This window comes from Mobula hypostoma, chromosome 5, assembly GCF_963921235.1.
Source record: "Mobula hypostoma chromosome 5, sMobHyp1.1, whole genome shotgun sequence".
Lineage (NCBI taxonomy): Eukaryota > Metazoa > Chordata > Chondrichthyes > Myliobatiformes > Myliobatidae > Mobula > Mobula hypostoma.
Genome location: NC_086101.1, coordinates 44,402,522 through 44,428,426, shown reverse-complemented (window position 1 = coordinate 44,428,426; position 25,905 = coordinate 44,402,522). Strand labels below are relative to the sequence as shown.

The 25,905-nt window shown below is 41.4% G+C and overlaps 1 protein-coding gene across 1 annotated transcript in view; it reads left to right on the top strand.

Moving 5' to 3' along the window:
* Window positions 1-25,142, top strand: part of LOC134346195 (kelch-like protein 1) — a 462,134-nt gene extending 436,992 nt beyond the window's left edge. Inside the window, exons 9-11 of the mRNA XM_063047509.1 lie at window positions 6,341-6,553; window positions 11,661-11,832; window positions 24,290-25,142. Of these exons, the coding sequence (XP_062903579.1) occupies window positions 6,341-6,553; window positions 11,661-11,832; window positions 24,290-24,346 (442 nt within the window). The 3' untranslated portion in view covers window positions 24,347-25,142. The remainder of the gene's footprint in view (window positions 1-6,340; window positions 6,554-11,660; window positions 11,833-24,289) is intronic.
* Window positions 25,143-25,905: the final 763 nt, after the last annotated feature.

The window sequence follows — 25,905 nt, the reverse complement described above, 5'->3', positions numbered from 1 at the left end:
CTGCATCTAGCCTGTCCAATCCCTTTAGGATTTTATTGGTTTCAATCAGATCCCCCCTCAATCTTCTAAATTCCAATGAGTACAAGCCTAGTTCATCCAGTCTTTCTTCATGTGAAAGTCCTGCCATCCCAGGAATCAATCTGGTGAACCTTCTTTGTACTCCCTCTATGGCAAGGATGTCTTTCCTCAGATTAGGGGACCAAAACCGCACACAATACTCCAGGTGTGGTCTCACCAAGGCCTTGTACAACTGCAGTAGTACCTCCCTGCTCCTGTACTCGAATCCTCTCGCTATAAATGCCAGCATACCATTCGCCTTTTTCACCGCCTGCTGTACCTGCATGCCCACTTTCAATGACTGGTGTATAATGACACCCAGGTCTCGTTGCACCTCCCCTTTTCCTAATCGGCCACCATTCAGATAATAATCTTTTTCCTATTTTTGCCACCAAAGTGGATAACTTCACATGTATCCACATTAAATTGCATCTGCCATGAATTTGCCCACTCACCCAACCTATCCAAGTCACTCTGCATCCTCTTAGCATCCTCCTCACAGCTAACACTGCCACCCAGCTTCGTGTCATCCGCAAACTTGGAGATGCTGCATTTAATTCCCTCATCCAAGTCATTAATATATATTGTAAACAACTGGGGTCCCAGCACTGAGCCTTGCGGTACCCCACTAGTCACCGCCTGCCATTCTGAAAAGGTCCCGTTTATTCCCACTCTTTGCTTCCTGTCTGCTAACCAATTCTCCATCCACATCAATACCTTACCCCCAATACCGTGTGCTTTAAGTTTGCACACTAATCTCCTGTGTGGGACCTTGTCAAAAGCCTTTTGAAAATCCAAATATACCACATCCACTGGTTCTCCCCTATCCACTCTACTAGTTACATCCTCAAGAAATTCTATGAGATTCGTCAGACATGATTTTCCTTTCACAAATCCATGCTGACTTTGTCCGATGATTTCACCGCTTTCCAAATGTGCTGTTATCACATCTTTGATAACTGACTCCAGCAGTTTCCCCACCACCGACGTTAGGCTAACCGGTCTATAATTTCCCGGTTTCTCTCTCCCTCCTTTTATAAAAAGTGGGGTTACATTAGCCACCCTCCAATCCTCAGGAACTAGTCCAGAATCTAACAAGTTTTGAAAAATTATCACTAATGCATCCACTATTTCTTGGGCTACTTCCTTAAGCCCTCTGGGATACAGACCATCTGGCCCTGGGGATTTAACTGCCTTTAATCCCTTCAATTTACCTAACACCACTTCCCTACTAACATGTATTTCGCTCAGTTCCTCCATGTCACGTGACCCTCTGTCCCCTACTATTTCTGGAAGATTATTTATGTCCTCCTTAGTGAAGACAGAACCAAAGTAAGTATTCAATTGGTCTGCCATGTCCTTGCTCCCCATAATCAATTCACCTGTTTCTGTCTGTAGGGGACGTACATTTGTCTTTATCAGTCTTTTCCTTTTTACATATCTATAAATGCTTTTACACTCAGTTTTTATGTTCCCTGCCAGTTTTCTCTCATAATCTTTTTTCCCCTTCTTAATTAAGCCCTTCGTCCTCCTCTGCTGAACTCTGAATTTCTCCCAGTCCTCAGGTGAGCCACTTTCTCTGGCTAATTTGTATGCTTCTTCTTTGGAATTGATACTATCCCTAATTTCTTTTGTCAGCCACGGGTGCACTACCTTCCTTGATTTATTCTTTTGCCAAACTGGGATGAACAATTGTTGTAGTTCATCCACGCAACCTTTAAATGCTTGCCATTGCATATCCACCATCAATCCTTTAAGTGTCATTTGCCAGTCTATCTTAGCTAATTCACGTCTCATACCTTCAACGTTGCCCCTCTTTAAGTTCAGAACCTTTGTTTCTGAATTAACTATGTCACTCTCCATCTTAATGAAGAATTCCACCATATTATGGTCACTCTTACCCAAGGGGCCTCTCATGACAAGATCTCTAATTAACCCTTCCTCATTGCTCAAAACCCAGTCCAGAATAGCCTGCTCTCTAGTTGGTTCCTCGACATGTTGGTTCAAAAAACCATCCCGCATACATTCCAAGAAATCCTCTTCCTCGGCACCTTTACCAATTTGGTTCACCCAATCTACATGTAGATTGAAGTCACCCATTATAACTGCTGTTCCTTTATTGCACACATTTCTAATTTCCTGTTTAATACCATCCCCAACCTCACTACTACTGTTAGGTGGCCTGTACACAACTCCCACCAGCGTCTTCTGCCACTTAGTGTTACGCAGCTCTACCCATATCGATTCCACATCTTCCCGGCTTATGTCCTTCCTTTCTATTGCGTTAATCTCTTCTTTAACCAGCAATGCCACCCCACCTCCCCTTCCTTCATGTCTATCCCTCCTGAATATTGAATATCGCCGAACGTTGAGCTCCCATCCCTGGTCACCCTGGAGCCATGTCTCTGTGATCCCAACTATATCATAATCATTAATAACAATCTGCGCTTTCGATTCATCCACCTTATTACGAATGCTCCTTGCATTGACACACAAAGCCTTCAAGCGCTCTTTTACAACTCTCTTAGCCCTTATACAATTATGTTGAAAAGTGGCCCTTTTTAATGCTTGCCCTGGATTTGTCGGCCTGCCACTTTTACTCTTCTCCTTAGTACTTTTTGCTTCGACCCTCACTTTACACCCCTCTGTCTCTCTGCACTGGTTCCCATCCCCCTGTTGTGAACTAACCACCTCATGCCTAGCCTCTTTAATTTGATTCCCACCCCCCAACCATTCTAGTTTAAAGTCACCTCAGTAGCCCTCGCTAATCTCCCTGCCAGGATATTGGTCCCCCTATGATTCAAGTGTAACCTGTCCTTTTTGTACAGGTCACGCCTGCGCCAAAAGAGGTCCCAATGATCCAAAAACTTGAATCCCTGCCCCCTGCTCCAATCCCTCAGCCACGCATTTATCCTCCACCTCATCGCATTCCTACTCTCACTGTCACGTGGCACAGGCAGTAATCCCGAGATTACTACCTTTGCGGTCCTTTTTCTCAACTCTCTTCCTAACTCCCTATATTCTCCTTTCAGGACCTCATCCCTTTTCCTACCTATGTCATTGGTACCTATATGTACCACGACCTCTGGCTCCTCACCCTCCCACTTCAGGATATCTTGGACACGATCAGAAATATCCCGGACCCTGGCACCAGGGAGGCAAATTACCATTCGGGTCTCTGGACTGCGTCCACAAAATCGCCTATCTGACCCCCTTACTATCGAGTCCCCTATCACAACTGCCCTCCTCTTCCTTGCCCTACCCTTCTGAGCTTCAGGGCCAGACTCTGTGCCGGAGGCACGGCCACTGTCGCTTCCCCCGGGTAAGCTGTCCCCCACAACAGTACTCAAACAGGAGTTCCTATTGTTAAGGGGCACAGCCACCAGGGTACTCCCTATTACCTGACTCTTCCCCTTCCCCCTCCTAACCGTGACCCACTTGTCTGCCTCCCGTGGCCCCGGCGTGACCACCTGCCTGCAACTCCTCTCTATCAACTGCTCACTCTCCCTGACCAGACGAAGGTCATCAAGCTGCAGCTCCAGTTCCCTAACGCGGTCCCTTAGGAGCTGCATCTCGATGCACTTGGCGCAGATGTAGACGTCCGGGAGGCTTGGAGACTCCAGGGCCTCCCACATCCGACACCGAGAACAGCAAACTGCCCTCACACTCATACTGCCCCTCTCCTCAAATAACAACAGAAAAAGAATGCCAAACCTTCCTCGCCTCACCCGTTTCCACCTAAGCCCCTTGAGCCGAAGCCCTTAAGTCTTCACTCTGCTCCCGGCTCACTCCACCGCTCGCAAACTACGCTGCCCGCTCTATGAGGCTCTGTTCCTTTTAAATCTGCCGTGCTGCACTGCCCGACGTCACACGCCTGCACAGTCCCGCCTCTCAGAATGCCAATGGAGAAAAAAAAATAACGAAAATTTCAAAAATATCTTTCTCGGCACTCCCACTCGGACTCTCAGACTCCTTCTTCGAATCAAACCCGAAGCAGGATTTCTGCCCTTTTAAATCTGCCGCGCTGCACTGCCCGACGTCACACGCCTGCGCAGTCCCGCCTTTCAGAACGCCGTTGGAGAACTTGGAAGTAGAGAATATTGTCCTCCCTACTTACCACCATGACTTAATACCCACCAAGACTGAAATATCCTAAGAAGATAGTTCACCATCAGCAAGGGTAAGTACGGATGGGCAATAAATGCTGGGATTTTCAATACTACCCACATCCCAAAAAATACTAGGTGAGAAATGAAAAAGAAACAGTTGGCATTCAATTATTCATGGCCATAGAGTAATAGATAAATACAGCATGGAAACAGACTATTCGGCTCACTGAGTTCATGTTGTCTATCAACCACTCAGTCACACTAATCATACATTAATCCCATTTTTGGTTGTATTTCCCCACGTTCTTGTCAACTCCTCCAAGATTCTACCACTCCTCTATTCACTAGAGACAGTTTACAGGGGCCAATTAGTTTACTAACCCACACGTCTTTGGGATGTGGAGGGAAAGTGGAACACCCAGAGGACACACTTAACAAGAAGAAATTGCAAACTCCACATAGACAGCACTTGAGGTCAGCACTAAACCCAGGTCTCTGAGGCAGCAGCTCTATTGTATGAGCTACACCATCTAAGTAGTGTAGGAAAACAGCATCCTTGGCCCAAAGCAACCCGTGGTACATATCCTGCCACATTAGACAAACAGGGTCATTGGATTAAATCCATGCATAAAGAGACAATGAAGAAGGTACGTAGATAGTTGACAAGAATGTAACAGAATGGAGAAGCTGATCAGGGTTTCTTTACTCTTGATAAGGTAAGGCAGGGAAGACCTAATGGAGATTATCAAAGTTGGAAGAGAACATTAAAATGGAAAGATGTGAGAAAGTGTTTAAATTCAAATCCAAAGACTATACAAGTAAGACAATCCCCTCCAAAATCTATTATAAATTACTGGGGGTGGTGAGACGTGGAACTGTCACTACAGGGAGCAGTTGTGGTGAATTGAGTGAGAAGATATAAAGCTACCTTAAAATGAAAGATATGTAATAGATTTAGAGGTTTGTTTAATGTTTTCATTTAATGAAAAGTAATTTAGAATTTCAACTGAGTATTTTATTTAAATTGTAAATTTTGAAATTCTATTTTTAATTAAGTATTTCTGACTATAAGGAACATTTAGATCAATTTAATATATTCACCAGCTGGCTAAACCATTGTAAGGCTTTACCAGCTGTCAATAGATTCCAGAGGGAGTCGGTGGTTGTGATGTGTTCTGGATCATTCTCCTTATGCCATTATGTTGTCTAAAGCCCTATCGATGCTTAGAGCCTCATTACTCAGTCCTGATATGCTCTGAACAAACAAGACTGATCTGCAATCAGGCATCGTGAGTTCAAGATGGTGAATAAGGTAGAGGGTAAACCACTGTAAGTAAAAATACAGGCCAATAATATATATAAACAAAAACTTTCGCAAACATTGTAGCTAGCAATTCTTAACGTTCTGGGAAGCAGTCAGATTCAGTGTCAAGGTGAATTTTTAGAGGTTGATTTTGGAGTAAAATTTTATGTCTTTCATTAGCACTGCTCAGAATGTTAATACATTCAGGAGCTCAATAGATAATAATTGTGCATTTTCAAAAGGAAGAAACAAACCAAGTGATTAATTCAATAAATAACCAGCAGTAGTTTAAAAAGGTCTTAATTACCTTCTCATTTTTAAATGAGAAGGTCATTTAATAAGGTGTTCAATGAGAGTAACATGTACTCAATTGTAAATGGCTTAGTAATATTGAGGATAAAGTTTATGACAATTAGAGTATTTTCAGTAGGTTGTTATCTTCTGAAATCCACTAGTGTTAGAAGTTAAATTGATTCCTGGGATCAAAAGTATTGCCTTATGGTCATAGATTGGGTTAATTGGGCTGATAACCTCTGGATTTTGGGTGATCTTGATAAAGCATGAACCTGAAGGGCTTGACAAAATGTAAAGTGAGACAATGCAACCTCTGCTTGAAGAAAGCCACAACTAGTAGATCTAGTCTCATGAGAAAGGGACACCTACTTCAGACAGAGACATGAAGGAACTTAAGAGTTAATAGATTTAGAGTCAGGCTAATAGACTCGGTTAATAGATTCAGAGACAGGCTAATGGCATAATTCTTTCAAAGAGCTGTCAAAACAATAGTAAGGTTCTACTGCCTGTGATTTTTGTATCAGCATTACCAATGCAATAATGTAGATTTACTGAGCATCTTTTACTTTGTCAACAGGTTGTATGCTGTAGGGGGTCGAGATGGAAGTGCTTGCCTCAAATCTATTGAGTGCTATGATCCACACACCAATAAATGGAGTATGTGTACACCCATGTCCAAGAGAAGAGGAGGCGTGGGTGTGGCAACATGCGATGGTTTTCTTTATGCAGTTGGAGGCCATGATGCTCCTGCTTCAAACCACTGCTCTCGGCTTTCGGACTGTGTAGAGAGGTGAAAGACTGAAATAAAATTGTGATATGTTATAGAACATAGAACAGTACAGCACCATACTCTTGTCCACGATATTATCCCGGCCTTTTAACCTAATCCATGATCAACCTAAACCTTCCCTCCTGCATAGACAATAACCCTCCATTTTCCTTCATGCATGTGCCTATCTAAGAATCTCTTAAATGTCCCTAATGTATCCGCCATTATCACATTCCCTTGCAGTGCCGTCCAAGCACTTACCACTCTCTTTGTGAACATACCAACCTCTGATGTTCCCCTTTCCTCCAGCCACCTTAAAAGGATGTCCTCCAATATCAGCCATTGTCACCCCGAGAAAAAGCTGCTGGCTCTCCACTCTATCTTATACCTCTTATAATCTTATATGGCTCTACCAGCTTACTTCTCACCGTCCTTTGCTCCAGAGAAAAGCGTTAGCTCGCTCAACTAAATGTTAAAAATATGGTAAAACAGATATGATGGATGAAATTCTCATTCCTGTCCTCATGGTTGCATGAGCCAGAACCCTTTGAAGCATTACGGCAACATTCATCTTTATGCAGTAGGTAAGTCTTTGGTCTGCAGAGTGACCCGTCTTCCTTGTATATGGCCAGTATGAACTATTTGTTTTTTTTTTAAGTGCTCCTGTCCCTAGTTCAGCAACTAACTAATTGAGAGTATAATCCAGGTATCAGAAAGTGGGCACTTCATTTAACAGCTTCTGAGGTAGAACATACACCAGCACATCTTTCAGTAGGAGTAAACTTAACACTCTCCTGCAAAAAGACACAATTCAGGGACTATCAACAGATTTGTTTTTTTTACAAAGCACTGACTAATCATCTATGTTATACGCTATGTGATAGAATCAGAATACATATTAGACCTTGTACCCTAATTCAAGATAGTTTAATGTCATTTCCAGTGTAGAAGTGTAGAGGAGGAGAACAAAATAATTTTTACTCCAGATCAGATGTAGCACAAAAAGAACACAATAAGATGAAGAACACAATGTAGCTTATATACAGTACATAGTTTGATTGTATGTCAATAAAATGACACTAGGCACAGGAGTGTCTGTACATAATGTGACCGACAGTAAATTATAAAGTAGTGATGGTGTGGGGTGTGGAAAGGTTCATTAGTGGATGTGTTGATCAGCCTTACTGCTTGAGGAAAGTAACCGTTTTTGGGTCTGGTGGTCCTGGCATGGATGCTACAAAGACTCGTCCCAGATGGGAGTGGGACAATTAGTTTATGAGCAGGGTGGGTGGAATCATTCATGATGTTACTGGCCCAGTCTAGAAAATAAAGGTAGAATGTTTTCATGCATGTAATTGCAATTGAGTTTGGTTACGTCTCCAGAAGAGGTAAAAATTTTGTTTTATAAGAAACTTTTTGTTTCATAAGATAAACACACAACTATCATTTCTTTAGACTTTAATTATTAATGAAAATTGAATGCAAGTTGCATCACTGAGAAGCCAACACCAGATAACACTCTGCCCAATAGAAACATAATATGAACGTATTTCTAGATACAGAGATGTATCTACAAACCCCATTTCCAGAAAGTTGGGATATTTTTCAAAATGCAATAAAAACAAAAATCTGTGATATGTTAATTCACGTGAACCTTTATTTAACTGACAAAAGTACAAAGAAAAGACTTTCAATAGTTTTACTGACCAACTTAATTGTATTTTGTAAATAATACAATTTTAGAATTTGATGGCTGCAACACACTCAACAAAAGTTGGGACAGACCCCTTTGTGCCAAAATTCGTGAGAGATTTGTTAGTCAGTTCAAAAGGAATATTTCTCAATGCAAGATTGCAGAGAATTTAGGTCTTTCAGTACATAATATCTACAGTACATAATATTGTGAAAAGATTCAGAGAATTCAGAGACATCTCAGTGCGTAAAGGGCAAGGTCAGAAACCACTGTTGAATGCACGTGATCTTCGAGCCCTCAGGCGGCACTGCCTACGAAACCGTCATGCTACTGTGACAATTATAGCCACTTGGGCTCGGGAGTACTTAAGAAAACCATTGTCACTCAACACAGTCCGTCGCTGCATCCAGAAATGCAACTTGAAACTGTATTACGCAAGGAGGAAGCCATACATCAACTCGATGCAGAAACGCCGACGAGTTCTCTGGGCCTGAGCTCATCTCAGCTGGACCGAAAGACTATGGTACCGTGTGCTGTGGTCAGATGAGTCCATATTTCGGATAGTCTTCGGAAAAAATGGGCGTCGAGTTCTCCGTGCCAAAGATGAAAACGATTGTTATCAGCAAAAGGTGCAAAAGCCAGCATCTGTGATGGTATGGGGGTGCATCAGTGCCCACGGCATGGGTGAGTTGCATGTATGTGAAGGTACCATTGACTCTGAGGTGTTTATTAGGATTTTAGAGAGACATATGTTACATCAAGGCGACGTCTCTTCCTGGGACGTCCATGCTTATTTCAGCAGGAAAATGTTAGACCACATTCTGCATGGGCTACAACAGCGTGGCTTTGTAGACACACAGTGCGTGTGCTTGACTGGCCTGCTGCCAGTCCAGATCTGTCTCCTATTGAAAATGTACGGCGCATCATGAAGAGGAGAATCAGACAACGGAGACCATGGACTGCTGAGCAGCTGAAGTCTTAGATCAAGCAAGAATGGACAAAATTTCCAATTGCAAATCTACTACAATTAGTATCCTCATTTCCAAAACGATTAAAAACTGTTATTAAAAGGAAAGGTGATGTAACACAATGGTAAACATGCCTCTGTCCCAACTTTTGTTGAGTGTGTTGCAGCTATCAAATTCTAAATTTGTGTATGTTTACAAAATACAATTAAGTTGGTCAGTAAAACTATTGAAATTTTTTTCTTTGTACTTTTGTCAGTTAAATAAAGGTTCACGTGAATTCACATACCACAGATTTTTGTTTTTATTGCATTTTGGAAAATATCCCAACTTTTCTGGAAATGGGGTTTGTATTTTTGACACTTAAATCTACATCACATTACTGGCATGTACTATTAAGTAAAGAGTGCCTGATGACTTGGAGCTAGTTGAACCAATTAGAGTAAGTAAACATAAATTCGGAAAGAACACAGATACACTTTATATCGACCTCCTGGATGCATCCGGTGTGCTGCCACACAAGAAACTATTGAATCTAGTTAAAGTGCAGAGAATAGAAGGAAAATGGTTAATCCAGGCAAGAGATCTATTAGATATAGGTGACAAATTGAATGAATTAAATCTGTGCCAGCTGGATTTTAAAACATAATCGTGAGGTGATCAATGTGGAGCCATAAAAGACACCAGGTATTTTGAAAATGAAAAACATTTCTCAGACTATGAAGAAAATTTGCAGTTCATTTACTGACTTTCACAGTCAGCTTAACAAAAAAAAAGCCAATGTAATGCAACACACACAAAATGCTGGAGGAACTCAGCAGGTCAGACAGCAGCTATGGAAATGAATAGATAATCAATGTTTCAGGCCAAGACCATTCTTCAGGGCTGAGAAGGAATGGGAAAGGTAGTGTAATATTGTCTTGTGACAACCTGAGACAAATTAGGGAAGAGCGATGTTTGCTGGAACTTCATAGTTTTTTTACTTAGTGTCCGGAATGGTTCAGAACATAACACGTTTATGTCTTAAATTTAATAGAGGGATGTTATTCATTGTTACCAGTTTCTCCCAATCATTTTGTTTATTTGGAGGAATGACATAAACTAGGCTTGAAATATAGGATGGAGACACAAGGGGCCAAAGATGCTGGCGTCTGGAGCAACATACAAAGTATTGGAGGAACTCAGGCAGCATCTATGGAGGGAAGTTGACAGTTGACATTTCGGGTAAAGATCCTGCATCTGGAGCAGAAACGCTCACCCTCTTGTCCCTTTCATTTTTTTTTCTCTCTTTGTTATCCACCATCACCTTTTGTCTATAACCTCTACCACCCTCACCATGACCATCACCCATACATTCCTCGCACTAGTTCCCCTCCTTTCCTCCTTCTTGTATCATTTCCACTCTACTCCCTCCCTCATCTGCCTATCAAACCCTCCACTGGATGTATCACCTGCAGCTCTTCCTCTACCACTTCCTTCCATATTTTTATACTGGCCAACTCCCCAATTTCTGGTCCCAAAATGTCAGCTTCCCATTTCCCTCCACAGATACAGTCTAATACGTTGAGTTCTTCGGAGGCACAAGTGACTCTGTAGATGCTGGGGAATTTTGAGCAATGCGCACAAAATACTGAGGGAACTCGTCAAATCAGATGTTTGATGATCATCATTGACTTGGTGGGTCAAAGGTCTTTCAATATTGTTCCACTCAGTGACTTTATGATCCTAAATTGAGATTTTTTTTTGTTTAAGGACAAAAAAATGCAAGTAGATGACATTAGGGTACCAACCTCCCATGAGCTAAATGAATAGTGGATCATAATCTTTGAGGCACATTTCTCTGCTGGTTGGAACAGCCAGTTACAGAAAGGATTAGCATTAGAATGCTGCTTCCTTAAAATAATCTGTTGGGGTCTCTGGCCATTGAAGTACCAGTTTTAAGAAGTTGAGCTGCTTCGAGAAGGTATGCTGCAACTCATATCAATGGTTTAATTAACACAGAGTAGATATTCATGAATATTCAATAGAAATGTTCTCTATTCATGACAAACAACATTTGTCCAGGCATTGTAAAACCCCATTAAATGTATTCTAAAGCACTGCATGTTTCAAATTATAGTAAATTACTAATATAAGCTTCATCAATACCAACAAGTATGAATGGTAATTGAAATCATTCTGATCCAAGTTTAACTTAACCTAGCTCTTGATAAATAAACCTAGCAAAAAAAAATAGATTAGTTTAAAGATATTAGTTACTGTTGAAAATGTCCTCTGTGTCTCCTTGAACATTGGGTTCCATGTTGAAATTTGTGTTAGGGCAAGATTGTACGTCCAGCAAAGACAACTGAGCTAAAGCATACAAATGAAACATCAAGATGAATTAATGAACAAGCTGATTTAATCACTCAACTTCAAAATAGTAATAAGCTTTTCTACTTTTGATGTGTTTCTTCGTGTTCATTTGTAGATATGATCCTAAGACTGATACTTGGACAATGATAGCTCCAGTGAGTGTCCCCCGTGATGCAGTTGGAGTCTGTCTGCTTGGAGATCGGCTATATGCAGTTGGCGGATATGATGGACAAACTTATCTAAACACGATGGAATCCTATGATCCTCAGACCAATGAATGGACACAGGTAACATAGATTTTTTTATTAATAGTCTTTAGGAGCCTTGGGATGGAAATTTATCTACAAATTTCATGGAAGCAAATATCATGAATAAATCATCGTTCAACAGGTTTATCAATATTTGAAGGGAATTTGCACAAGTCAATTAGCACCTTCATTTGATGGAATAGTACTGAAGTACTCAATGTTAGATGGTACCTATGTTTGTTTTTTAAAATATGGTTGTTTTGCTAATTATTTAATAATGTTCTTACAGTGTACCATTATCTGCACATTCTAGTGCATTTTTAGTTTGGTAACAATTTGACTGGAGTACAAAGAGAGTGTCACACTACTGTATTAGATGGAGGTGCAGGGTTCCAGGTGACATCTCTCTCAGGCGCAGATAAGAGATGCCATAGCACTACTTCTCTGAGGAGTGAATATTCATGACAACATTCATGCTTCAATCAACATTACAAAACAAAAATTACTGGTCTTTTAAAACACTAATGCTATGACAGCTCGTTGTGCAGGACTGGGATGCTACAGGACAATTTCAACTACAAATAAACAAACATCATTGGCTGTAAAGTGACATGAGATGTTCTGGTAAGCATGTAATTCAGTAGAAGTCCTCTACTTCTTTTAAATCCATTAACATTGTCCATTCTTAAAGACTGAAATTGCAAATAAAAGTAACATATTGCTACAATTTTTATTAATCTCCTACTTTTTACAACTGGACCCTGAATTTACAAGTTACAGACACAGAATCAGAACCAGGTTTATTATTACTGACATAGAGTATATCATGAAATTTGTTGTTTTGTGCCAACAGTACAGTGCAATTTACAAAAGAACTTTAATTTATAAAAGAAACGCTCATAATTCCAAACATGATAGAATGATAACAAAAGAAAATGACTAGATTCTCATGCCAATACAAGCAGTGTGATTTTGAATAATTATGCAGACAAAGATGATTTGAAACTATTTATTTATGCATTTGGAATGTGTTTAATTGTTGGTGTTCTTCATTATCAATTACTGCCTTTATCTGAAGGGAGTAGATCAAGTCTTTTAGGAAGGAGACACAATGTACCAGGAAGAATGGGGGATTTAGCCATTCAAATCATTGAACTCCAAGTTTTGGATTCTGGATTTTGGAATATATAACGGAATAGCTTGGGATTGCCATCACTTCTGACTCCTCTAAAATTGATGTGCAGTCTTTGTCATACACTCGTTCATCATACTTATGTACTTAACAGTAAAAACTATTATGTGTGCAGGGTTACAAAAGCAGCACAGCAGCATCAGGAGAATAGCTGAACCAGCTGTTGAACAAACAATGGCAGGTTTTCTGTCTCCACCCACGATGCTGTGGTTTGATTAAAAGATTACAGTACACTGAATTTGTATTTTACATTTTTTTTATGTTTTGTGTAAGGTACAATGATAATAATAATCAGCATTGTATACTTGTTCTTGTGTTAGATTGTCATCAGCTTTGATCTTCAGCAACTCATAGGAAACTTCTTTGCTGCTTTGTGATCAGCAGACGCTTTCAGAATTTAATGATGTCTTTTTTTTTAATTTCTGCAACCTGCCTACTGACTATTCACAATTATCTTCAATTTTAATTTTGTTGTGATAAATCATTGCTTGTTTCGTGATCAGCATACGGTTAAGTGATATATGTTTACTCCAAACCTGACAAATCAGTTCTTCCAATGCACAATCAAGATCTTCAACTTTTGCTTTATGCGGTGCAATCAACTGGTGTGCTCACATTGCACAGAGAGAGAGAGAGAGATATCAAGATGCATGCATAGACAACAGATCGCATGTAGTGCTAAGGGGAGTCATTGCTCTAAAAGAAATAGATCCTTTCAGAATGGCAGGCGGTGACTAGTGGGGTACCGCAAGGCTCAGTGCTGGGACCCCAGTTGTTTACAATATATATTAATGACTTGGATGAGGGAATTAAATGCAGCATCTCCAAGTTTGCGGATGACACGAAGCTGGGTGGCAGTGTTAGCTGTGAGGAGGATGCTAAGAGGATGCAGAGTGACTTGGATAGGTTGGGTGAGTGGGCAAATTCATGGCAGATGCAATTTAATGTGGATAAATGTGAAGTTATCCACTTTGGTGGCAAAAATAGGAAAACAGATTATTATCTGAATGGTGGCCGATTAGGAAAAGGGGAGGTGCAACGAGACCTGGGTGTCATTATACACCAGTCATTGAAAGTGGGCATGCAGGTACAGCAGGCGGTGAAAAAGGCGAATGGTATGCTGGCATTTATAGCGAGAGGATTCGAGTACAGGAGCAGGGAGGTACTACTGCAGTTGTACAAGACCTTGGTGAGACTACACCTGGAGTATTGTGTGCAGTTTTGCTCCCCTAATCTGAGGAAAGACATCCTTGCCATAGAGGGAGTACAAAGAAGGTTCACCAGATTGATTCCTGGGATGGCAGGACTTTCATATGAAGAAAGACTGGATGAACTGGGCTTGTACTCGTTGGAATTTAGAAGATTGAGGGGGGATCTGATTGAAACGTATAAAATCCTAAAGGGATTGGACAGGCTAGATGCAGGAAAATTGTTCCCGATGTTGGGGAAGTCCAGAACGAGGGGTCACAGTTTGAGGATAAAGGGGAAGCCTTTTAGGACCGAGATTAGGAAAAACTTCTTCACACAGAGAGTGGTGAATCTGTGGAATTCTCTGCCACAGGAAACAGTTGAGGCCAGTTCATTGGCTATATTTAAGAGGGAGTTAGATATGGCCCTTGTGGCTACAGGGGTCAAGGGGTATGGAGGGAAGGCTGGGGCGGGGTTCTGAGTTGGATGATCAGCCATGATCATAATAAATGGCGGTGCAGGCTCGAAGGGCCGAATGGCCTCCTCCAGCACCTATTTTCTATGTTTCTATGTTTCTATGTTACACTTCCTTCCTTTTTAGATTAATGTAACATAAAACTGTATATGTACAAAACATTCAATGTCTCTTTCATAAATGTATTCAAGTAAACATGTTTTCACAGTAACAATCCATAACTAACTTCACAGTTTTAAAGGTTCAGTCTTTTGGGTATTGCTCTGTTTCTTTCAAGAAAATGTCTCTGGACCTGTGAGGTGGCATCAGGTTTGGTAGTTGTCTTGCCAAAGACAACATTCTCAGTTGCTAGTGCCATATTGCTGTTATTGTCATGATCATCATTGAGAGGCAAGTCTGGTAGTTGTAATGCATCTGTCTTGTTGGATGCTGTCTACTCAGGTGTATACTTTGGTTGAGCATCTGGTATCTAGTCGATATGGTGTCTCCATGTATGAACTCCAACATTCACTGTGTACATCGGTGCTGCAGTTCTTGTAACTGTCCTAGCAGGTGTCCATTTGTCTTCTTGGTAACCATGCACTAGGACTTCCTGTCTAATCCTGAAGCTCCTTGCTGAATCACTTTGCAACTGGTTGAACTGTTCATTCTGCACTTTCCTCCGTAGGTCTGGTTTCTATGTGAGATCTGCGATTCTTGCTCGTGAACTACTGTGCGCTTGTTTGATTTGTTATCGCATGAACAGAGTTCCAATACACAAAAAGGAAGTTGTCCACCTTGTGCTGTAGAGAAACGTCCTCCTTGTCCATCACTTTAATGGACTCCTTGAAGCTTTGGATAAACCTTTCAGCTGACCCATTCACTGCTGGGTGGTGAGGAGCTGACTTGAAATGTCTGATGCCATTTTTCTTCATGAACAGTTTGAATTCTTCTGACAAACAAGAACAAAAAACCTGCAGATGCTGGCAATCCAAGCAACACACATAAAATGCTGGAGGAAATCAGCAGGCCAGCTTTTATACTAGAAAAGAGCATAGTCTATGTTTTCGGCCAAGACCCTTTATCAGGAATGGAGAAAAAAAATGGAGTCAGAGTAAGTGAGGCAGGGGGGAAAGACCTACCACTTTGAGTTTCTTCCTCTCCTCCCTCAAACATCTTACTCTGACTTCACATCTTTTTTTCTCCAATCCTGATGAAGGGTCTTGACCTGAAACGTCAACTGTACTCTTTTCTATCGATGCTGCCTGCTGAGTTCCTCCAGCATTTTGTGTCTGAATTCTTCTGATGAGTATTCTGGTCCGTTGTCACTCAAAATTTGTTCTGGCAAGCCATTTCTGGCAAAGGTTGTCCTGAGGCAGAGATAGCTTCGTTGATATAATCTCCAGCTGCTTCATAGCAATCAGAAACATGGAGTCCATGAATGGCCCAGCAAAGTCAAAATGTACTCTTTGTCATGGTGAAAATGGCCACTCCCATGGGTATAACGGTGCCTGTGGAGCTGCATTTAGAACTTTTTGACATCCCGAACAATTTTTGGCCAAGTCTTCAATCTGTTTATCTATTCCTGGCCACCACGTATAGCTCCAGGTGAGATTCTTCATCTTCACTGTACCCATGTGTCCTTCACGTAGATTTTCTAACACTTTCTGTGCAGTTTAGAGGGAACCACAACACGTGACGCACACATCAGCATTCTTTGGCATAATGACAGTTGGTCTGCTCTCACCGAGAACTCTGGAAACATAGGGTTGCCATGAGCTGGTGCACTCCTTGCATGGTGATTTCTTAGACTTTTGGCAATGCCAGGTAACCCCACTTTTTAAAAAAGGAGGGACAGAGAAACTGGGGAATTATAGACCGGTTAGCCTAACATCGGTGGTGGGGAAACTGCTGGAGTCAGTTATCAAGGATGTGATAACAGCACATTTGGAAAGCGGTGAAATGATCGGACAAAGTCAGCATGGATTTGTGAAAGGAAAATCATGTCTGACGAATCTCATAGAATTTTTTGAGGATGTAACTAGTAGAGTGGATAGGGGAGAACCAGTGGATGTGGATGTGTGCACAAAACTGTGTGCAGTTTTGGTCCCCTAATCTGAGGAAAGACATCTTTGCCATAGAGGGAGTACAAAGAAGGTTCACCAGATTGATTCCTGGGATGGCAGGACTTTCATATGAAGAAAGACTGGATGAACTGGGCTTGTACTCGTTGGAATTTAGAAGATTGAGGGGGGATCTGATTGAAACGTATAAGATCCTAAAGGGATTGGACAGGCTAGATGCAGGAAGATTGTTCCCGATGTTGGGGAAGTCCAGAACGAGGGGCCACCGTTTGAGGATAGAGGGGAAGCCTTTTAGGACCAAGATTAGGAAAAACTTCTTCACACAGAGAGTGGTGAATCTGTGGAATTCTCTGCCACAGGAAACAGTTGAGGCCAGTTCATTGGCTATATTTAAGAGGGAGTTAGATATGGCCCTTGTGGCTACGGGGGTCAGGGGGTATGGAGGGAAGGCTGAGGTGGGGTTCTGAGTTGGATGATCAGCCATGATCATAATAAATGGCGGTGCAGGCTCGAAGGGCCGAATGGCCTACTCCTGCACCTATTTTCTATGTTTCTATGTTTCTATTCCTTGTTTCCCTTTAGATTTCAGAATTTGTTACTGGCAACTGGTCCACCAATGCTGTGTGGAGTACTTCTGCTCGGTCGCAGTATGAAGACTTTTCTTCTTCAGTTGCCAGTGGTGGAAGAGGTGACGAGCTGTCAGCATTGCTGTGTTGTCTGATACCCTTGTCATAAGAGTGAGCTCCTAGGAAAAGTGCCCAACGTTGTAACTGGGTGGCTGTCATCAATGGAGATCCCTTCATGGGATTGAAAATGGACACAAGCGGCTGCTGATCTGTCACCAGCATAAACCTTTGTCTGTAGGAGTAGTGGTGGAACTTCTATATTCCCCATACTAGAGGAAGGGTCTCTTGGTTGATCTATGCGTAGTTGTGTTCTGTGCTCTTCAGTGATCTTAAAGGAAAACCAATTGGGCATTCAGATCCATCTTTCATAATATGTGACAAAATGGCTCCAATTCCAAAAGGGGACTGATGGCACACCCCAGTCTGATCGGCAACGATGGGTCATAATGTGTGAGCAGTTCATCTGATGTTATAAGTCTCTTTGTTTCTTTGAAAGCTCTTTTAGATCTTTCTGTCTGTGTCCAGTTTGCAACTGTATGTTCATTGGATGCGGCACTGTAGCAATGTTTTGGAGAAACGAGTGGTGGTAGTTTACAAGACCCAAGTATGACCTGAGCTGTGACACATTTTCCGGTTTGGGTGCCTGCTTGAATCTTCTTTTGTGACTTATGTAAGCCATGCTTGTCAATGACATATTCATAATATGAGATTTATTTCTTGAAAAACTCATATTTCTCTCTCTCTACGCAGACCATACTCACTCAGCCTGGTAAGCTTTTTAACAAAGTTCAGGGTGTGCTCTTCATCATTCCTGCCATTCATGATGAGGTCATCAAGGTAACATTGTGTTCCTTGGATATCTTGGAACACTTAGTCCATTGCTCTTTGCCAAATTGCTGGAACTGGAACACCAAAGGCAAGGCGATTATACTGGAACAGTCCCTTGTGAGTGTTGACTGTGAAGAACTTCCTGCTTGGCTCCTGAATCTCAATTTGCAGATAGGCTTGTGACAAGTAAATCTTTGAAAACCTCACCCCTCTTGCCAAAGATGCAAAAAGGTTTTCTATTCATGGCAGGGGATATTCCCCAGTACGCAGCGCCGGGTTGATGCTCGCTTTGAAATCCCCACATATGCAAATAGCTCTGGCCTTCCCTTTATTGGTCACCAAGACAATGGGCATGGCCTAATTGCTCCTCTCAACCTTGAAGAGAATTCTAGATGCCTCTGAGCTCTGAAGTTTAGCACCAACTTTAGAATGTAGTTCAGAAGGCAGGAGACAAGCGCTGTGGAATCTTGGTGTTGCTGCCTTATCCAGTACAATTCTAGCCTTCGTGCCTTTGAGTTTACCAATACCTTTCTCTAACACTCTCTCATTAGTATTAAGCAGCTGTGCCAGTCTCTGGTTAGTGCCATCATTTGGGCTGCAGTTGCCTATTGATACCACATTGAGAGCTTTGACTGAGTGCCAGTCTAGTTGGATTTTTCTCAGCCATTCACGTCTGAAAAGTGCTGGCCCTCCACGTTTCAATACATAAAGCTTTAACTGCTGTGCTTGGCCTCCATATGTCATATTCACTTTCAGTTTGCATTTGGAAGACACTTTTTGCCCTGCGTAGGTCTTTAGCATCACTGAGGTCTTCTCTAATGGTAGCTTAGAAAACAGTCTGTTTTTGTCAGCCTCTGAAATTTAGACAAAGCTGACGCTGTGTCCAGTTCCATTTTCAATTTTACACCAGACACATCTATTGTGATTCATATGATTTTGTGATCTGCTTCAGTAATACCATGCAGTTCTAAGCATGACCACTGACCTTTGTCAGACACTGTGTTGTCTGATTCTAATTCACATTCTCTTACTTTATGCATTTGCTTGGTTTTGTGACTGAGACTTTTCTCTCGGTTGTGCCTTTTGTCTGCCTTGCACAGTCTCTCTATGTGACCTTGTCTGCAACACCTTCTGCAAACTTTTTCTTTGAGCCAACAGTCATTTGCATCATATTAGGGTTTGCCACATTTATAATATTTCTGGGGTTGTTGCACCATTCAGGAACATTTTATGCATTTCACATTTTAACCTCCTTTTTTGTAGTTCTGCTGCATCCTATGCTGCAGACTCAAACAATATTGCCTATTCTAAGGTTAGGTTTCTTTCGGAAAAGAGCCTCTTCTGAGTTCTTTGACTAAACATGCTACACATAAGCCTGCCCCTTAATGCATCAGAAAGTCCATCTCTAAATTCACAGAATTGGAAAAGTTTGCGCATTTCCTAAATGTATTCAGAAATGTTGTCATTCTTTGACTGGTTCCTTTTGTAAAATCTAAATCTTCCAGATTTTCCCAGCGGTTTAGGGCTCAAGTGATTTTGTAAAATTGTAACAATTTTGTTCAACATCTTGCTTACTGACTTTTTAGGGGTTACTAAGTTGCATAAGAGACTGTACATCCTAGCACCCATTAAGCTAAGAAGCATACAACAGGAATTCTGCAGATGCTGGAAATTCAAGCAACACACATCAAAGTTGCTGGTGAACGCAGCAGGCCAGGCAGCATCTGTAGGAAGAGGTGCAGTCGACGTTTCAGGCCGAGACCCTTTGTCAGGACTAACTGAAGGAAGAGTGAGTAAGGAATTTGAAAATTGGAGGGGGAGGGGGAGATCCAAAATGATAGGAGAAGACAGGAGGGGGAGGGATAGAGCCAAGAGCTGGACAGGTGATAGGCAAAAGGGGATACGAGAGGATCATGGGACAGGAGGTCCGGGAAGAAAGACAAGGTGGGGGGGACCCAGAGGATGGGCAAGAGGTATATTCAGAGGGACAGAGGGAGAAAAAGGAGAGTGAGAGAAAGAATGTGTGCATAAAAATAAGTAACAGATGGGGTACGAGGGGGAGGTGGGGCCTTAGCGGAAGTTAGAGAAGTCGATGTTCATGCCATCAGGTTGGAGGCTACCCAGACGGAATATAAGGTGTTGTTCCTCCAACCTGAGTGTGGCCTTTTATATATTGGCGAGACCTGACGCAGACTGGAAGACTGCTTTGCTGAACAGCTACGCTCTGTCCGCCAGAGAAAGCAGGATCTCCCAGTGGCCACACATTTTAATTCCACATCCCATTCCCATTCTGACATGTCTATCCACGGCCGTCTCTACTGTAAAGATGAAGCCACACTCAGGTTGGAGCAACAACACATTCTTTCTCTCACTCTCCTTTTTCTCCCTCTGTCCCTCTGAATATACCTCTTGCCCATCCTCTGGGTCCCCCCCCTTGTCTTTCTTCCTGGACCTCCCGTCCCATGATCCTCTCGTATCCCCTTTTGCCTATCACCTGTCCAGCTCTTGGCTCTATCCCTCCCCCTCCTGTCTTCTCCTATCATTTTGCATCTCCCCCTCCTGTCTTCTCCTATCATTTTGCATCTCCCCCTCCCCCTCCAACTTTCAAATCCCTTACTCACTCTTCCTTCAGTTAGTCCTGACGAAGGGTCTCGGCCTGAAACGTCGACTGCACTTCTTCCTAGAGATGCTGCCTGGCCTGCTGCGTTCACCAGCAACTTTGATGTGTGAAGCTCAGAAGCATGAAGGCTTTCTTTGGCTTATCCACGTCGTTCACCTTACAATAAAGTTCAACCCTCTCAATATACGACTCCCAGTCTTCATTAGCACTATTGACTTCATCAACTTTCCTGACTAAAGCCATTGCCATATTGTTTTCACTTTAACTTGTTAGTTGTATCTTTAACTCTATGCTGCAGTCACCTATCCCTTGGGTAGCTGTCTCCTCCCATAGCTGTTGGTGCAGTTGGTGATTTTCTCTGACGTTTATCTTCATCCACATTGCCAATTTGTTGTGTCTGTGCAACTGCATATACTATGACTATGACTATGAATAAATAAAAATACACGTGCGAGGTGACTTTAACTAGCATATTCACATTTCAGTAAGAGAGAGAGAGAGAGAGATCAATACGCTTGCGTAGACAACAGGTCATACATAGTGCTAAGGGGAGTCATTGCTCTATAAGAAGTAGAACTATACATTACAAAGACTAGTCTAGTGGCTGCCAACTACTTGAGGTCCTCTGCCACTTGCTAGGATTCCCAGGTGGGCAGCCTAAGCCTTTGCCTCAGAAATGCACCACAATCTTGGCGTAGATTTGGACTTGAATACTTCACACATAGGAAGGAGGGTGGGGGATAATATTAACTGAACATAATTAATACTAAATAAGTTCAATAAAGATAGAAAATGATGGAAGTAGACAGCTTCTGCAGAGAAAAAATGGCAAATTTTAATAGGATTAATAATATTTTGTCTGAACTGGGACGTCTCCAGGTACAAGAGACAGTAATCAGAAATACATTACACTTCCTCACAAGATACATCAAGGAGAACCATCTATCACAATATGGAAAAAATCCAGTAGTTTGGACTCTCCAAGAGTGATTCTTGGAAACATGGCATTCACTGTCTGAAAAAAAAACTGCGAGCCACAATCACCTACATATTCAGGGAGCAAAAACATATCCTTTTGTTGAAGAAGTGGTCCTTATCATAAATGGTTGCCTTTCTGGGCACATGACTGCAGTTAATGACTTGTAGCACTTATGGAATGCCACATAATATGGGATAGGTATATGAACTCATTGCTATACAAATACAGTACTTGCAGAGATCCCTCTGGTGCTGTGGCAGATTTAGGAATGATAGTGGACATTTCCTGTGGCTGCCCAGAGAGATTTTGTACAAAACATGTTGACCATCCTCAAGTTATTGCAAAGGGATATGAACACAACGCAATCTAGCCTTTCATTCATGGACTCTGTCTAAATGCCCCACTGTCTTGTGAAAGCATTCAACATAATCAAGAATACCTCTCATCATAGTCATTCTCTTTTCTACCCCTTCCTGTTGGGCTTGAGAACACATGCCACCAAGTTTAAGGACAGCTTCTATCCTCCCGTTATAAAACTATTGAACAGACCATGTGTATGATAAGATGAACTTTTGATCTCTCAATCTACCTCGTCATGAGCCTTGCACCTTATTTGTCTACCTATACTGCTTTTTCTCTGGAACGATGTCACTATTTTAAAACCACGAACTCGAGGAAATCTGCAGATGCTGGAATTTCAAGCAACACACATAAACGTTGCTTGTGAGCACTGCAGGCCAGGCAGCATCTCTAAGAAGAGGTACAGTGATGAAGGGTCTCGGCCCGAAACGTCGACTGTACCTCTTCCTAGAGATGCTGCCTGGCCTGCTGCGTTCACCAGCAACTTCTATGTGTGTCACTATATTTTATATTTGTTTTTTTCTCCCCTTTTGTACTACCTCAGTGTAATTTTACACAAACAAATGTTTTTCACTGCATCTTCATGCATGTGACCAAAAACAAACCAAACCAACTCCCAGTTGCATAATGACATAACAAGAGCAGAAAAAAGTTCAAAGTACATTCATTATCAAGGTACATATATGCCACCATATACAGCCCTGAGATTCATTTTCTTACAGGAGTATTCAATAAATCCAATAACCATAACAGAATCAATGAAAAACTGCACCTAACTGGGTGTACAAGACAACAAACTGTGCAAATACAAAAAACAAGAAGAAATAATAATAATTTAAAAAAAGCAATAAATATCGAGGTAATGCATACAAAATGCTGGAGGAACTCAGCAGGCCATTTCTGATGAAGGATTTTGTCCCGAAACGCTGACTGTGTACTCTTTTCCATAGATGCTGCCTGGCCTGCTGAGTTCCTCCAGCATTTTATGTGGTTTACTTTGATTTGCGGTATCTGTAGATTTTCTCTTGTCTTGTTAATATTATCGAGAAGATGAGATGAAGAGTCCTTGAAAGTGAATCCATAGGTTGTGGGAACATTTCAGTGATGGGACAAGTGAAGTTATCCCCTCTGGTTCAAGATCCTGATGGTTGTAGAGTAGTAACTGTTCCTGAACCTCGTGGTATGAGTTCTGAGGCTCCTGTACCTTTTTCCTGATGGCAGCAGTGAGAAAAGAGTTTGATCTGTGTCGTTGCATTCCCTGATAATGGATACTGATTTCTTGCAACAACACTTGATGTAGTTCTACTCAATGGCTTTGCCCATGATGAATTTTTTTGTTGGATTTTCCACTCAAAAGCATTTATGTTTCCATACCAGGCTGTGATACAGCCAATTAATATACTCTCCACCACACATCTATAGAAGTTTGCCAAAGTTTTAGATATCATGAGGAATCTTCACAAACTCCTACGTAAGTAGAGGCACTGTGCTTTCTTTGTAATTGAATTACAATGGTGGGCCCAGGGCAGGTTCTCTGAAATGATAACATGGAGGAATTCAAAATAGGTGACTATCTCCTCCTCTGATCCCCTGATGAGGACTGGCACATGGACCTCTGGTTTCTTCCCCTGAAGTCAAAATCAGCTCCTTGGTCTTGCTGACATTAAGTAAGAGGTTGTTGTTGTAGCACCACTCAGCCAGATTTTAAATTTCCCTCCTATATTCCACCACACTTGTGTCATCCTAGGCCAGCACTGTCATCAGAAAACTTGAACATGGCATTGAGCTGTGCTTAGTCACACAGTCATAATTGGAAACCAAGTAAAGCAGGCAGCTAAGCACACAGCTTTGTGGTGCACTTGTGCTGATGGAGACTGTGGAGGAGATGTTGTTGCCAACTCAAACTGACTGACATCTGCAAGTGATGAAATTGAGGATCCAATTGCACAAGGAGTTATTGAGGCAAGTATTTTGAAGCTTGTCGCTTAGACTTGAGGGGAACAAGTTATCAACATCAGGAAATCCAAATAGGATTGATATTTGGAAGTGTGACATTCTGTGTTTTACAGACATACACACCAGATGCTAAACTTACTTACACTGTTGAAATATGTTGCATTAAAGTTTAAGCCAATTACTGATCACCTCTGTTTCTCTTCCAACAGGCAGCATCTCTGAACATTGGACGAGCTGGAGCCTGTGTTGTAGTTGTCAAGATATGAAGTCACAGTCATTGCATGAAGCAACCTCTTCTATTGCTTTGAACTGGTACTTGTAACTTGTATCTGCATCCTACATTCTCACCAGCAATCCATGGGCCTCCCTGCAGGTTCCAAGGTGCTCCTGTTTACTACCACGAAGCATCAGTTTGATTGAAACAATTTGAGACTGCTGGAAAAAAGAAGTCTGAAACAATTGTGGACCAACCTAAATTCTCTGTAACAATCGGGATAATCAACGCAAACCCAGAGAATGTTTTCAACAAAACATTTTTTCAACAATAATAAGGTTGAGTCTTTAGGATCACCAGTGCATCTGCATATCACCTTGAGCACTTAAGTCAGAAAACTCTAAAATCGGTGTTTGAAATCTAATGGATTTAGTCAAACGCAGGGAAATTAAAACATTTGGATTGGGAAGTGAAAAAGATCACACCTCGTCCTCAAAAACAGACTTTTGTAAAGAATTGTCTTGTAAACATTCCAAATGAGACTTGCATCACCAAAAAAATTCTCAAAGCAAGCACATGATAAGTTTCAGTAAGTTTCTCAGTGACACAGTGAATAGATAAATGGAATCAGTAATTTAGTAGGTAAGGTATCTATTCACTGTCCTTGGTATTTTTGGTTTACTTGAAGTATATTGTACAATGAAGGCATGAAATATAGCACCCAGAGCTGGTGAAACATTGCTTTAAATTTCGTCCATCGCCTTATCTTTCAACACAGACTTACTCTTAAAGATTAATCGCAATGTAATCCATTGTAACTTTCAGTGATCAAACTGTTCTGTGATTGATTTTCAGCGCTGAAGATTATTGGTAAAATAGTGAATTATTGTCAAAATCCTTGTTTTATTTATTTATCATTGTTATTATTATAGTCCTAATGTATGTAGCAGGCAAAGAATCAGTTACTTTCCATTTGTTTCTGCATTCAGTGGTTATTGTATGAGCCAGTGTTGTGGTTCTGTTTTCAAAACTCTTGCCTCTGAGCTATAAGATTTAAAATGCAAAGGAGACATCTAAGCACAAAAATCTAGGCTAATCTTTTCAATGCAGCACAGAGGAAGAACAACATTGTTGGAGATGCTGTCATTTTTATGACATCTTCCACCATTTCACCTTGAAAAATGGATAGTTAGAATTCTATTTTAAGAGTACAGGAGTTGTGTCAGCATTTTAGCCAATATTTATCCTGAACCCACTCCAATTTAACAAAGTTTTTAATTGCATTTTGTGGGCTATTAGTGTGATAAATTGGCCTCAGCTTCTCTTAAGTAGTGACAGTGACTGAGATTCCAAAGCTTTTCACTGGCTGTAAAATCTTAGAGTAAATGGTGCTACAGTATGTAAAGGCATATGTTTATTTAGTAGTAATTCTGCTGTAACGAAGGGAGATAAGATATATGTCCAATTTGTGAGCATTTTTGGAACTGAAAACATGTTGTTTTTGACATTAAGATGGCACCTCCAGCAGAGCACGAATGTATACAGGAGCCAAAATTCAGAGTGAAGTTGCCAGTCAGTTATTTATAATCAACCCACAAGTGCTTAGTGGAT